The sequence below is a fragment of the Ovis canadensis genome, chromosome 2 (assembly GCF_042477335.2).
Source record: "Ovis canadensis isolate MfBH-ARS-UI-01 breed Bighorn chromosome 2, ARS-UI_OviCan_v2, whole genome shotgun sequence".
Lineage (NCBI taxonomy): Eukaryota > Metazoa > Chordata > Mammalia > Artiodactyla > Bovidae > Ovis > Ovis canadensis.
Genome location: NC_091246.1, coordinates 186,013,769 through 186,028,233, shown reverse-complemented (window position 1 = coordinate 186,028,233; position 14,465 = coordinate 186,013,769). Strand labels below are relative to the sequence as shown.

The 14,465-nt window shown below is 37.3% G+C and overlaps 1 protein-coding gene across 1 annotated transcript in view; it reads right to left on the bottom strand.

Annotated features, from left to right (window-relative positions):
• The window catches only part of DPP10 (dipeptidyl peptidase like 10), a 769,909-nt gene that overhangs the window by 571,419 nt on the left and 184,025 nt on the right, over positions 1 to 14,465 (bottom strand). Inside the window, exon 2 of the mRNA XM_069577778.1 lies at positions 14,245 to 14,359. Within this exon, the coding sequence (XP_069433879.1) occupies positions 14,245 to 14,359 (115 nt within the window). The remainder of the gene's footprint in view (positions 1 to 14,244; positions 14,360 to 14,465) is intronic.

Genomic DNA, 14,465 nt, shown 5'->3' with positions numbered 1-14,465 from the left:
AATTGAGCAATTTTGTAAAACAATAACGTACTTTAATCATGAAGAATTAACTCTGTAAATGTTAAGTGTTGATTAAAATTAGCAAACAACTTGTGTAAAAAATAAATAAATAAATAAAAAGATGTAATGGAGTAGCCATCCTGGTCAACAAGACTCTGAAATGCAGTACTTGGATGAAATCTCAAAAATGACAGAATGATCTCTGTTTATTTCCAAGGCAAACCATTCAAAATCACGGTAATCCAAGCCTATGCCCCAACCAGTAACACTAAAGAAACTGAAGTTGAATGGTTCTATAAAGACCTACAAGACATTTTAGAATTAACACACAAAAAAGATGTCCTTTCATTATAGGGGACTGGAATGCAAAAGTAGGAGGTCAAGAAACACCTGGAGTAACAGGCAAATTTGGCCTTGGAGTACAGAATGAAGCAGGGCAAAGGCGAATAGAGTTCGTCCAAGAGAAGACGCTGGTCGTGCTCTCTTCCAACAGCAAAAGAGAAGACTCTACACATGAACATCACCAGATGGTCGACACCAAAATCAGATTGATTATATTTTGCAGCCAAAGATGGAGAAGCTCTATACTGTCAGCAAAAACAAGACTGGGAGCTGACTGTGGCTCAGATCATGAACTCCTTATTGCTAAATCCAGACTTAAATTGAAGAAAGTAGGGAAAATCACTAGACCATTCAGGTATGACCTAAATCAAATCGCTTATGATTATACAGTGGAAATGAGAAATAAATTTAAGGGACTAGATCTGATAGACTAAGTGCCTGATGAACTATGGACTGAGGTTCATGACATTGTATAGGAAACAGGGATCAAGACCATCCCAAAGGAAAAGAAATGCAAAAAAGCAAAATGGCTGTCTGAAGAGGCCTTACAAATAGCTGTGAAAAGAAGAGAAGCAAATGCAAAGGAGAAAAGGAGAGATATAAGCATCTGAATGCAGAGTTCCAAAGAATAGCAAGAAGAGACAAGAAAGACTTCCTCAGTGATCAATGCAAACAAATAGAGGAAAACAACAGAATGGGAAAGACTAGAGCTGTGTTCAAGAAAATTAGAGACACCAAGGGAACATTTCATGCAAAGATGGGCTCGTAAAAGGACAGAAATGGCATGGACTTAACAGAAGCAGAAGATATTAAGAAGAGGTGGCAAGAATATACAGAAGAACTGTACAAAAAAGATCTTCATGACCCAGATAATCATGATGGTATGATCACTAATCTAGAGCCAGACATCCTGGAATGTGAAGTCAAGTGGGCCTACTTGCCTTTGACTGTTTGGATCACAATAAACTGTGGAAAATTCTGAAACAAATGGGAATACCACACCACCTGACCTGCCTCTTGAGAAACCTATATGTAGGTCAGGAAGCAACAGTTAGAACTGGATATGGAACAATAGACTCGTTCCAAAAGGAAAAGGAGTATGTCAAGGCTGTATATTGTCACCCTGTTTATTTAAGTTATATGCAGAGTACATTATGAGAAATGCTGGGCTGAAAGAAGCACTAGCTGGAATCAAGATTGCCGGGAAAAACATCAATAACTTGATATGCAGATGACACCACCCTTATGGCAGAAAGTGAAGAGGAACTAAAAAGCCTCCTGATGGGAGTGAAAGAGGAGACTGGAAAAGTTGGCTTAAAGCTCCACATTCAGAAAACTAAGATCATGGCATCTGGTCCCATATCTTCATGGGAAATAAGATGGGGAAACAATGGAAACAGTGTCAGACTTTATGCTTCTGGGCTCCAAAAATCACTGCAGATGGTGACTGCAGCCATGAAATTAAAAGACATTTATTCCTTGGAAGGAAAGTTATGATGATTCTAGATAGCATATTAAAAATAGAGACATTACTTTCCCAAAAAAGGTCATCTGGTCAAGGCTATGGTTTTTCCAGTGGTCATGTATGGATGTGAGAATTGGATTGTGAAGAAAGCTGAGCACTAAAGAATTGATGTTTTTGAACTGTGGTGTTGGAGAAGACTCTTGAGAGTCCCTTGGACTGCAAGGAGATCCAACCAGTCCATCCTAAAGGAGATCAGTCCTGGGTGTTCATTGGAAGGACTGTTGCTGAAGCTGAGGCTCCAATACTTTGGCCACCTCATGCAAAGTGTTGACTCATTGGAAAAGACCCTGATGCTGGCAGGGATTGGGGGCAGGAGGAGAAGGGGACGACAGAGGATGAGATGGCTGGATGGCATCACTGACTTGATGCGCATGAGTTAGAGTGAAGTCCGGGAGATGGTGATGGATAGGGAGGCCTGGCATGCTGCGCTTCATTGGGTTGCAAAGAGTCGGACACGACTGAGTGACTGAAATGAACTGAACAGGTATGAAAGGGGAAATTAACAGTAACACAATAATAGTGGGAGACTTATTACCCCCACTAACACCTATGAATAGACAAACTAAACAGAAAATTAGCAGGGAAACATACATTTTAAATGATATAATGGATTACTTAGACCTAATTGATATCTATAGGACATTTCACCTTAAAATAAAGAATTTCACCTTTTTCTCAAGTGCACACGGAACCTTCCCCAGGATAGATCACATTCTGGGCCATAAATTTAGCCTTGGTAAATTCAAAAACACTGAAATCACCTCAAGCATCTTTTCTGATCACAATGCAGTAGGATTAGATGTCAACTACAGGAAAAAAACGAAAAACCTATTAGAAATAAAAACATAGGGAGACTAAACAACACACTTCTGAATAACCAACAAATCAGAGAAGAAACCAAAAAAGAAATAAAAATATGCATAGAAATGACTGAAAGTGAAAACATAACAACCCCAAACCTATGGGATTCAGTAAAAGCAGTGCTAAGGGGAAGGGTCATAGCAATATGAGCTTACCTGAAGAAACAGGAGAGAAATCAAGTAACCTAACTCTACACTTAAAGCAACAAGTAAAAGATGAAATAAAGCACCCCAGGTTTAGCAGAAGGAAAGAAATCATAAAAATTAGGGCAGAAATAAATGCAAAAGAAACAAAGGATACCATAGCCAAAATAAACGAAGCTAAAAACTGGTTCTTTGAGAAGATAAAAAAAAAAAGAGACAAACCATTAGCCAGACTCATCAAGAAAAAAAGGGTGAAGAATCAAATCAACCAAATTAGAAATGAAAATGGAGAAATCACAATGACAACACAAAAATACAAAGGATCATAAGAGACTACTATCAGCAACTAAATGGCCATAAAATGGACAATTTGGAAGAAATAGAAAAATTCTTTAGAAAGTATAACTTTCCAAAGCTGAACCAGAAAGAAATAGAAAATCTTAACAGACCCATCAAAGCACAGAAATTGAAACTGTAATCAGAAATATTTCAGCAAACAAAAACCCACAACTAGATGGCTTCACACCTGAATTCTACCAAAAGTTTAGAGAAGAGCTAACACCTATCCTACTCAAACTCTTCCAGAAGAGGAAGGTAAACTTCCAAACATATTGTATGAGGCCAGCATCACCCTAATACCAAAACCAGACACAGATGCTACAAAAAAAGAAAACTAAAGGCCAATATCACTGATGAACATAGATGCAAAAATCTTTAACAAAATTCTAGCAAAGAGAATCCAGCAACATAAGATTATACATCATGACCACGTGGGCTTTATCCCAGGTATGCAAGTGTTCTTCAATATCTGCAAATCAGTCAATGTGATATACCACATTAACAAATTAAAAAAGAAAAACCATGTGATTATCTCAATAGTTGCAGAGAAAGTCTTTGACAAAGTTCAACATCTGTTTATGATAAAAAAAAAAAAAACCCTCCAGAAAGCAGGCATAGAAGGAACATAATAAAACATAATAAAAATCCATATATGGCAAACCCACAGCAAACATTATCCTTAATGGTAAAAAATTGAAAGCATTTCCCCTAAAGTCAGGAACAAGACAAGGATGCCCCTTCTCACCACTACTATTCAACATAGGTTTGGAAGTTTTAGCCACAGCATTCAGAGAAGAAAAAGAAATAAAAGGAATCCAGATTGGAAAAGAAGAAGTAAAACTCTCACTGTTTGCAGATGACATGATCTTCTACATAGAAAACCCTAAAGACTCCATCAGATAATTACTGGAGCTAATCAATGAATATAGTAAAGTTTCAGGATATAAAATTAACACACAGAAATCCCTTGCATTCCTATACACTAATAACAAGAAAACAAAAAGAGAAATTAAGGAAAAAATTCCATTCAGCATTGCAACGAAAAGAATAAAATACTTGTGAATAAATCTACCTAAAGAAACTAAAGATCTATATATAGAAAACTATAAAACACTGAAGAAAGAAATCAAAGATGACACAAATAGTTGGAGAAATATACCATGTTCATGGATTGAAAGAATCAATATAGTGAAAATGAGAATACTACCCAAAGCAATCTATAGATTCAAAGCAATCCCTATCAAGCTACCAATGTTATTTTTCAGAGAACTAGAACAAATAATTTTACAATTTGTATGGAAATACAAAAAAACCTTGAATAGCCAAAGCAATTTTAAGAAAGAAGAATGGAACTGGAGGAATCAACATGCTTGACTTCAGGCTATACTACAAAACTACAGTCATCAAGGCAGTATGATACTGGCACAAAGACAGAAACACAGATCAAGGGAACAAAATAGAAAGCCCAGAGATAAATCCATGCACCTATAGACACCTTATCTTTGACAAAGGAGGCAAGAATATACAACGGATTAAAGACAATCTCTTTAACAAGTGGTGCTGGGAAAATTGGTCAACCACTCGTAAAAGAATGAAACTAGAACACTTTCTAACATCATACACAAAAATAAACTCAAAATGGATTAAAGATCTAAATGTAAGACCAGAAACTATAAAACTCCTAGAGGAAAACATTGGCAAAACACTCTCTGACATAAATCATAGCAGGATCCTCTATGACCCACTTCAAAGAATAAAGGAAATAAAAGCAAAAAATAAACAAATGGGGCCAAATTAAACTTTAAAGTTTTTGTACAATGAAGGAAACTATAAGCAAGGACTGCCTTCAGAATGGGAGAAAATGATAGCAATGAAACAACTGACAAGAATTAATCTCAAAATATACAAGCAACTCCTGCAGCTCAATTCCAGAAAAAATAAGAGACCCAATCAAAAAATGGGCCAAGGAACTAAAGAGACATTTCTCCAAAGAAGACATACAGATGGCTAACAAACATGAAAAGATGCTCAAGATCACTCATTCTCAGAGAAATGCAAATCAAAACCACAATGTGGTACCATCTCACACCAGTCAGAATGGCTGCTATCAAAAAGTCTACAAACAATAAATGCTGGAGAGGGTGTGGAGACAAAGGAACCCTCTTATACTGTTGGTGGGAATGTAAACTAGAACAGCCACTATGGAGAAAAGTGTGGAGACTCCTTAAAAAACTGGAAATAGAACTGCCATACAATCCAGCAATCCCACTTCTGGGCATACGCACTGAGGAAACCAGAATGGAAAGAGACACATGTACCCCAGTGTTCATCACAGCATTGTTTATAATAGCCAGGACATGGAAGCAACTTAGATGTCCCCTGGCAGACGAATGGATAAGAAAGTTGTAGTACATATACACAATGGGATATTACTCAGCTATTAAAAAGAATGCATTTGAATCAGTTCTAATGAGGTGGATGAAACTGGAGCCGATTATACAGAGTGAAGTAAGTCAGAAAGAAAAATAGCAATACAGTATAATAATGCATATATATGGAATTTAGAAAGATGGTAATGATGACTCTATATGCGAGATAGCAAAAGAGACACAGATGTAAAGAACAGTCTTTTGGACTCTGTGTGGAGAAGGCGAGGGTGGGATGATTAGAGAGAATAGCATTGAACCATGTATATTATCATATGTGAAACAGATCACCAGTCCAGGTTCGATGCATGAGACAGGGTGCTCAGGGCTGGTGCACTGGGACGACCCTGAGGGATGGGATTGGGAGGGAGGTGGGAGGGAGGGTTAGGATGAGGAACACATGTACACCCATGGCTGATTCATGTGAATGTATAGCAAAAACCACCACAATATTGTGAAGTAATTAGCCTCCAATTAAAATTAAAAAAAAAAAACAAACCAATACCTGGCATGTAGCAAGCAGATAAATAAATGTTACTTATTAAAACAAATTCTCCTCTGACTCTTGTTAAAATCAACATATTAAAATGTGAACTAAATCCATTACTCATCTGATTGGACAACACAAAAATATGAAAATAAATAAGGAAATCAAATTTGACTTAAAAATAGAAATCCAATGATAAAGCAAAGACAAAAAACATTACTCTGACTTTATTAGTGCCAGAGAAAATTGTATTCCATTTAACCTAAGAGATAAATCTATTAGAAAAGCAACCACAATCCATGTTATCTAGGGGGAAACTGCTAAAATCTGTCATTGTTTTCTCTTTGTCAGCCTGATTATGCCTGGTTAATACCATATTCAAATGTGTTCATCTGTGCTGTTCTTGGAAAAACAAGCAAAGACAATTTAGCTTATGCCTATCAATACAACATATCTCCCTTCTTAATTCAACAAAATAAAATAAACAATTTGCATCTTGGTTGATGTTGATGTTTACAAGTGAGTAGTGCAAATCTCAAAATCTGTAAAATATCATTTCCCCCTCATAAAAGCATAATGGGAGACTTTAATCATTGCTTTGACATTTTAAAACACAGGTCAGATGCTTAAATGACACCTTTGAAATTACAGCTGCCAAGAGATTGCTTGCAACAAATATAACATGACATTTTAACTAACTATAACCAGCAGCTATTATTTTCATAGGACATAATAGTAACTAGAATAAATTCATTTTGAGTTTTTGCATAACAATAACAAATCAGCTGTCATTAGTCGAATAACGTACTTAATTTTATCAACTGTTTTCTGGAAAATTATCTTTTTGATAAAGAGGGACAGATTAATCTTGTTAAAGCTTCATTTCAAAGGGTCAAATCATTTTGTTTTTAATTTAATGTCTAAGACAATAGAAAGACCAAATTCTTTGCTACAAAGCCATATTTGCAGGCACATATCAAGGCAAGAACTTCCCTGGTGACTCAGACAGTAAAGAATCTGCCTGCAATATGGGAAACCCACATTCATCCCAGTGTGGGGAAGATCCCTTGGAGAAAGGAATGGCAACCTAGTCTAATATTCTTACCTGGAGAATCCCATGGACAGAGGAGTCTGGCGGGCTACAGTCCACGGGGTTGCAGAGAGTCAGATACAACTGAGCAACTAACATGCACATCAAGGCAAGAAGATGGACTCAAATCAGTCTGATATCAAGGTCAATTTAACCAGTCTATCTGCTGCATATTTTCTGTAAACTAGGCACCTAATTTATCCACATTCTGCTGACCTTGGACTTATTACCTAAAAAACTACTCCATTAAATTGGTGTGTGATGAGTAAATGAGATGATTGTTCACTCTCTTTGGAAAACATACATAAGCAGGTATTTATTCAAAGAAAGGCACTCATCCTTAAAGGCTAACTTCAATTTTTTTCTTTTGCTTATTTTTCACAATAGCTCTGTATACATTTCTTGGGTGGCCTCTACTTCCTTGGTTCTAAATTTTGGCTCAAATGAACTATTTGAGCCTAACTTCATAGATCAAATCCTCATCTGGCATTAAAGATTTACCTATCATCAGCATCACAGTGGCAATCTCAACCTCTGTAAATTTTCTCCAAAATGGAATCTAAATTTATTGCAAAATTCTTACTATTAGAGATACCTTTTAGGGAAAATAAATAAATGTATATGATGGAAATTGACAGTCCTTATTAAGTTACTGTGTTAGATCAAGCAGCGTTCTCATATCTTACACCTTAATACTTGATTTCTTTTACACTCTGATAGACCTGTGAGGATCAACCCAGGTGCACACCTGGAGAAGGAACTAAAGGGAGAAAAAAATTGCCTAAAAGTGAGAGCTAGAGCTGATGATGAAGACACAATTTCAGTACCTTATATGTTTCCTTTAGTCAACCATGAGAGTAAATTAACCTGATGACCCTGTTTTGACACTGACTGATTACAGACATTAATCAAAGGGCAACAGGCCAGTGCCACTGAAGAACTGCTGGAATACAGTTCTGTCCATAGTGGTTATTTTAATATGGCAACAAGACTGAAGAGCTTGATGAATATTCTCTACCAAATACATTCTAATTCATAAAATACATTTCTCTATTTTTCAAAACAGGTCAAAATGGGTAATTATTCCCTGTGTGAAACATTTCCTAACCATGTTCACTGTCATTCTGCATATTAAATATAAATATGAGACTAGAGTAAATGTATAGCTACCTAAAACTGGTTTCCAGGACTTTAAGCATGAACGTGCACCCATATATTTTGGAATATAATTACTGATCTTGTGTGCTTGCTAAGTCGCTTCAGTTGTGTCTAACTCTCTGCGACCCTATGGACCATAGTCCTCCAGGTCTCTCTGTCCATGGGATTCTCTAGGAGCTCTGGAGTGGGTTGTCATGCCCCTCGAGGGGGATCCTCCTGACCTAGGGATCAAACCCACATCTCTTAAGTCTCACGCACTGGAGGCAAGTTCTTTATCACTAGCACCACCTGAGAAGCCAAATTATTGACCTATTGTTACCTATTCTGAAAATAAATGTGGGTATTCTTTCTTTTATTAGTGACTTTAGTGCAAACAAAAAGATATGTGGGTTTAATCAACATATCCAAATAATTATACCCTTTAATCAGAAAAAAAATGAAAAGTTTTGGTTTCAGAAATAGTTACTTATTAAAGAAACACTTAAATGGTTAACCCACTCTTCAAAAATAATTAGGACTTCTTTTCACAAGACAGGGAAGTTGCTGACAATCTTGGAAATTAAGACACCTGTGTCGAATTACTTCTGTAATAAAATTTGCAATCAAACCAAAATTACAATGAACATGTGTTTCTCTGGTTATAGGCTTGCATGTCTTAGCATTAACCTGCAAAATGTGATGCTATTTTGAGCACAACAGTTTCTAAATCATTTCTTAGACTAGATAATTCCTTATATGTTTTCTTCTCCATCTACCCCTCAAAACAATTAAATATATTTCCATTGTAGGAATGGACAGTGAGAAAGTTTACCAGATTTAGTCTGTTACTAAGCAAGCCACTATCATTAGTTGTTTTATTAGATCATAGATACTACAACTGTAATGAACTTCAAGAAATAACTTCAAATATTGGCAAAACATAGATGCCCCTTTTTTCAACAAAACACTTGATATCACAGTGTCACCAGGTCCAATGTGGCTCTCCTCACTACATGACAGGTCAATTAACCAAGGGATGAGATGTTAAGGAAAGGATTAAGACATTATTTGGAAGGCTGGCCAACTGAGAGGATGGCAGACTGCTGCTGCTGCTGCTGCTGCTGCTGCTGCTGCTGCTGCTGCTGCTGCTGCTGCTGCTGCTGCTAAGTTGCTTCAGTCATGTCTGACTCTGTGTGACCCCATAGATGGCAGCCCACCAGCCTCCCCCATCCCTGGGATTCTCTAGGCAAGAACACTGGAGTTTGTTGCCATTGCCTTCTCCATTGCATGAAAGTAAAAAGCGAAAGTGAAGTCGCTTAGCCGTGTGCGACTCTTCACGACCCTATGGACCGCAGCCTACCAGGCTCCTCCGCCCATGGGATTTTCCAGGCAAGAGTACTGAAGTGGGTTGCCATTGCCTTCTCTGGATCGCAGACTAGTTACTCCCTCCCCCCCCAAAAAAAAACCCATTTTATCAAGTTCTGGACACCAGGTTCTTTTATAGAACAGGGTGGGGGGGGGGTGGTGAATGTGAGGAAGTAAAGTCGAAAGACCATTAATGTTGCAAATATCTCTTGGAATGGTAACTGCAGGGAGGGTATGTGTTAATTTCTACCTTCTTGTGGACAACCACATATGGACAGGATCCTGAACAAAGGCACTTTAGTTTACAATTCAGGCAGAGAGGCAGGGTTCCCTGAGGCATGATATTATGTATAAACATTATCCTTTTAGTAACAAAAGTAATGTAAAGCAAAGTGAAGTCGCTCTCGTGTCTGACTCTATGAGACACCATGGACTGTAGCCTACCAGGCTCCTCTGTCCATGGGATTTTCCAGGTAGTAGTACTGGAGTGGATTGCCATTTCCTTCTCCAAGGGCTCTTCCCAACCCAGGGATTGAACCTGGGTCTCTGGCATTGTAGACAGACGCTTTACCATCTGAGCCACCAGAGAAGTCAAAGTTAAAGCAAAAGAAGCAGATTAAATATGGAGTCAGATTTTGTTCTTCCCAGTTGACAAAAGAAGGTAAGTGACTTGCCCAAGGTCATAGAGCTATAAAATGCAAACGGATTTCTGACCTCCACCCTTGCTGGATGGATTGTTCTAGAGTCAGTCCTTTATTCTAAAAAGTCAAGTGTCCTGCTGAATAATTTCACAATCAGAAGCTTCCCCTCCTGAGTGGATTCCTCTTCCTGGTTGAAAGTTACCATCTGTCTGACTGACTTTACCTAGAAAGCTGAGCCTTCAGGACATATTTGTGAACAAAGTGAAGTTTAGAGGGAAGTGTAGCAAATTATTCCCTCAGTCACAGGTTTTCCCTTGCTGGTCTGGTTTAGCACTGCTGAGGTTAAAAAGAGGAAGGTTCTGTGTAATCAGAGTACTAGTCTGATCACAGATAAACATAAGCATATATGCGTGAAATCAAAAGTCCACACTAATGGTCTCCATGTACATGCTAGCCCTCAGAACCAGAGGTTAAAAAAAAAACACCTCAGTTTTGTTTGGTTTCTGTTTGTTTCCTGTCTAATGAGGGAGGCAAGACTAGATAACTTATGGGAGTACTTCCAGGCTTAGGACTCAGGCCACAAACTATTAAATCTTCTGACCTTATATTTCACTCTGCTGTTTGGTGTGAGTCCACCACGATGGTCATGTAGCCAGGATAGTATTTGCTTACTCACAACTCAAGCAAAATTCCTAACCACCATGATTTCATTTATCTGCTTCATCAGTTTGCATAATCCTCCAATTCCGGTGACACTGAATTTATAGAGAGTATAGAACACAGGTTGTTTCTGTAATAATACTTTTTCCACTCCAGTATACTGACTTCTATTTTTCATTTCATAACATCCCTGCCAAAAATAACAGTGCGATGCAAACATATTCGAACATGTGGTAAACAAATTTGTGTGTGTGTGTATTAGCACAGTTGTGTCTGACTCTTTGCATCCCCATGGACTGTAGCCCACCAGGCTCCTCTGTTCATGAAATTCTCCAGGCAAGAATACTGGAGTGGGCTGCCATTTCCTTCTTCCGGGAAAACAAATTTAGTACATTATTAATGTAAAAAATAATTGCCACTTCCATTTGTATAATTAATCTCATATGAAATTAACTCTTTTGAGTTGGGGATGTGTGGTTGTTGTGCTCATGTGTAGTTGTGGAAAAAGGAGATTAGAAGATATAAAGATAAGATACAAAGCAGGAGACAGGCCAACTACTAGAGTACCTAGAAAGCTATAAGAACTCCATTATCATCTATTGATGTATGAATAAATGAATGAACAGAACACTGAGAGACTGACTCCAGATTTAATATTTGGCATTTTTCCACATGCCAAAACTTAACATTGAAATCAGAGAAGATCTATACTCCTAAAAGACTTTATACTTTTTCTTAGCAGTCTCCCTCATGTGTTTTACATTGTGTCTGGTGGTCAATAAGTACTTAACAATAAAAATAATAAAACAAATGGTAGCAGTAGTTCTACACACTATACCAAACACGTCAATTTTATTAGCTCATTTATCCCTGAGAGGTAACACTGAGACAGGCTAAGACCTGGGATCCGATACCCTTTACCGCAGTGCTCACACATGGACCAACATCTTCTCAAGCAACAAGATGCAAAAAAAAAACTATAAGGGACTGAAAATAACTGTGTACATGCCCAGTTTGGACAAACCATGGACAACAAAATACAAAAAGATCAAAAAATCCCAACTGCCACTTCTGAAGAACTAAGAGCAAGAGGAGGGTACTGTGCATATCCCCTGCACACAGTACCACCAAAGAGGTGGGCAAAACACCTAAGTCACCCCTCTGAGCCAAGCCCTGGACCTGAGACTGTCACCCCATATAAAGAACCAGCTTGTCCCCTTTGGGGAGCAAGTGAGCAAGAAAGGGAAACTGTTGCTTGCTTTTGCTCCTCTCTGCTATAGCAGGAGCCCCAGTAAAGCCTTGCCTGAATTTTTTGTCTGGCTTCTTATCAATTTCTATTGATTAATAAGATCAAGAACCTTGGTTAGTAACAACAATGCAAAGCTGCCGTTATGAGTTGCATCCATAATACAGATGAGTGAAGTTAAAGACAAGGTTAAACTATTAGCCAATTTCACAAAACTAGTTCTGTTAGGTCCAGAATTCAAACCAAAGTGTATCTTATGTAAACTCTTGCTTTAATAAATGAATAAATGTATGACAAAATGAATGCAACTACCCTGTATTGTTATTACTGGGGCAAGTTGGAAAGGGTTATGCAGAGAGAGTAACCAACTCTATAGGTCTTTGTTACACCAATCTCCCAAAGACACTAAACTATCACTGCGGCCTCAAAGAGTCAACAACTGGGAAAAGGATACTAGACTTAGACAGAAAAAAATTCAAGAGAAACACAGAGGCATTTTATGAAACTAATTTCTTCCATCTGGTTAACAGTCACCAATAGAAGCAGTTAAGGCATGTCCTTCAGTTTTTAATAATTATGTCAAAATTTCTATGTTTAAGTGAAACACTGCACCAAACATAGGCTCATTTTCCTTTAACAAAGATTCTTGGCAACTGGCAACAACTCATAGCCATCACACCACTCATTACACTGTCTTGCAGATGCACAAATGAGGCTGTAAGAGACAATTCCTAAGGAGAATGAGAGATAAGCCAGTTCTTATCAGGAATGTTTTTTCTATCTTTGTTTAAAATTCTCTTTCCGTCCTCTTTCCTCTTTCCTGATTCCCTCAAATTCTTTCTCAGGCTCTTCATATGTTAAATAACAACTATGAACTAAATTTTTGGAAAGCTATACATTTGGAACAATGGATATTGCAATTTGTATAATTAACCACAATAATCAGTTGACTAAATGACCCTGTGAAAGAGGTCATTTTATTAATCAAATATTGTACATGAGGAAATAAATTCAACATTTTAAAAGGGTTTGTAAATAACAAAACTGGAACGGGAAGTGAAGTTATAAATACATAGTCTTTAACAACAGGCTGTAACTGCATAATTTGGACTAGCTTTATCTATTTTGGACTAGTTATAGGTATAAGAAATGATTTTTTATAATGCTGAGCCTTATACAGTGACCAGTCTTTGAGCAAGCTAGTTGGGTGGGTTGTAGCAGCATGACAATTTTTTTTTGTGCCTGGAAGGCTGTTTGTGAGTTTAAAATGTGAACAGCCTTTCTCTGCCTTCTGTAATAGCACCTACCAAAGAGCAGTAAAATTCCAAGTACTGAAATAAATCCCAGTGAAGAATTAAACATACTGATAATTTACATAATAGAATTCAACCATTTAATATAAAGAACAAAATTTAAAGAGTTTGCAAGAGCAGTTTGGAGAGTATCTTTAGACAGAAACTGGGAATGTAAAAACACCAGAGAAAGAAGAGAGGAAGAAATTTGAGGTATCATACTTAGAGGCTTAGCTCATTTTCTTTTGATCCAAATCTCTTTGTCCATCAAATCGTCCCTTCCCACCATCAATACAGTTGGGCTATTTCCTACATATGGAAACTCCCAGACTCTACTCCCTCATCTCCATTTGCCATAAAAGTCAAATATGCTCCACATTTATTAAAGTAACAATCATAATAAGTCTCTAAGTAGCAATAGAGACCAAAGATCTCCTTAGAATTCCATATATATATATATATATATATATACACATATATATTTTATATTGCAATGTCCCCAAAATATCTTGCATGATATTTAAACCACAAAATGACTGCGCCATTTGAAAAATGTCTGGTTATGCATTTTTTTATTCCAACCAATGTTAATGTGTCCTAAGATACCATATAAGATTACCCTCTTTAGATATTTCAATGTGAAATTATCATCCACAATACCACCATAAGAGAGTAATAAAGACAGATTACCTGGAGTTAAGAGGATGACTGACATAGTGATGAGTGAGCATACAACTAAAATCACCAGCAGGGCAATAGCAATTCCCTTCCAGTTTCTCTGTGGAGGGCTGTTACTTCCCAGTTCCTACCGAGAAAGAAAAAAAAGAAGTTTCATAATTATACATGCTCCAAGAGAAATGTATTCATAAAGGAATGATTCAGTGCATGGAAGAATCACAGTTTGAAAACTG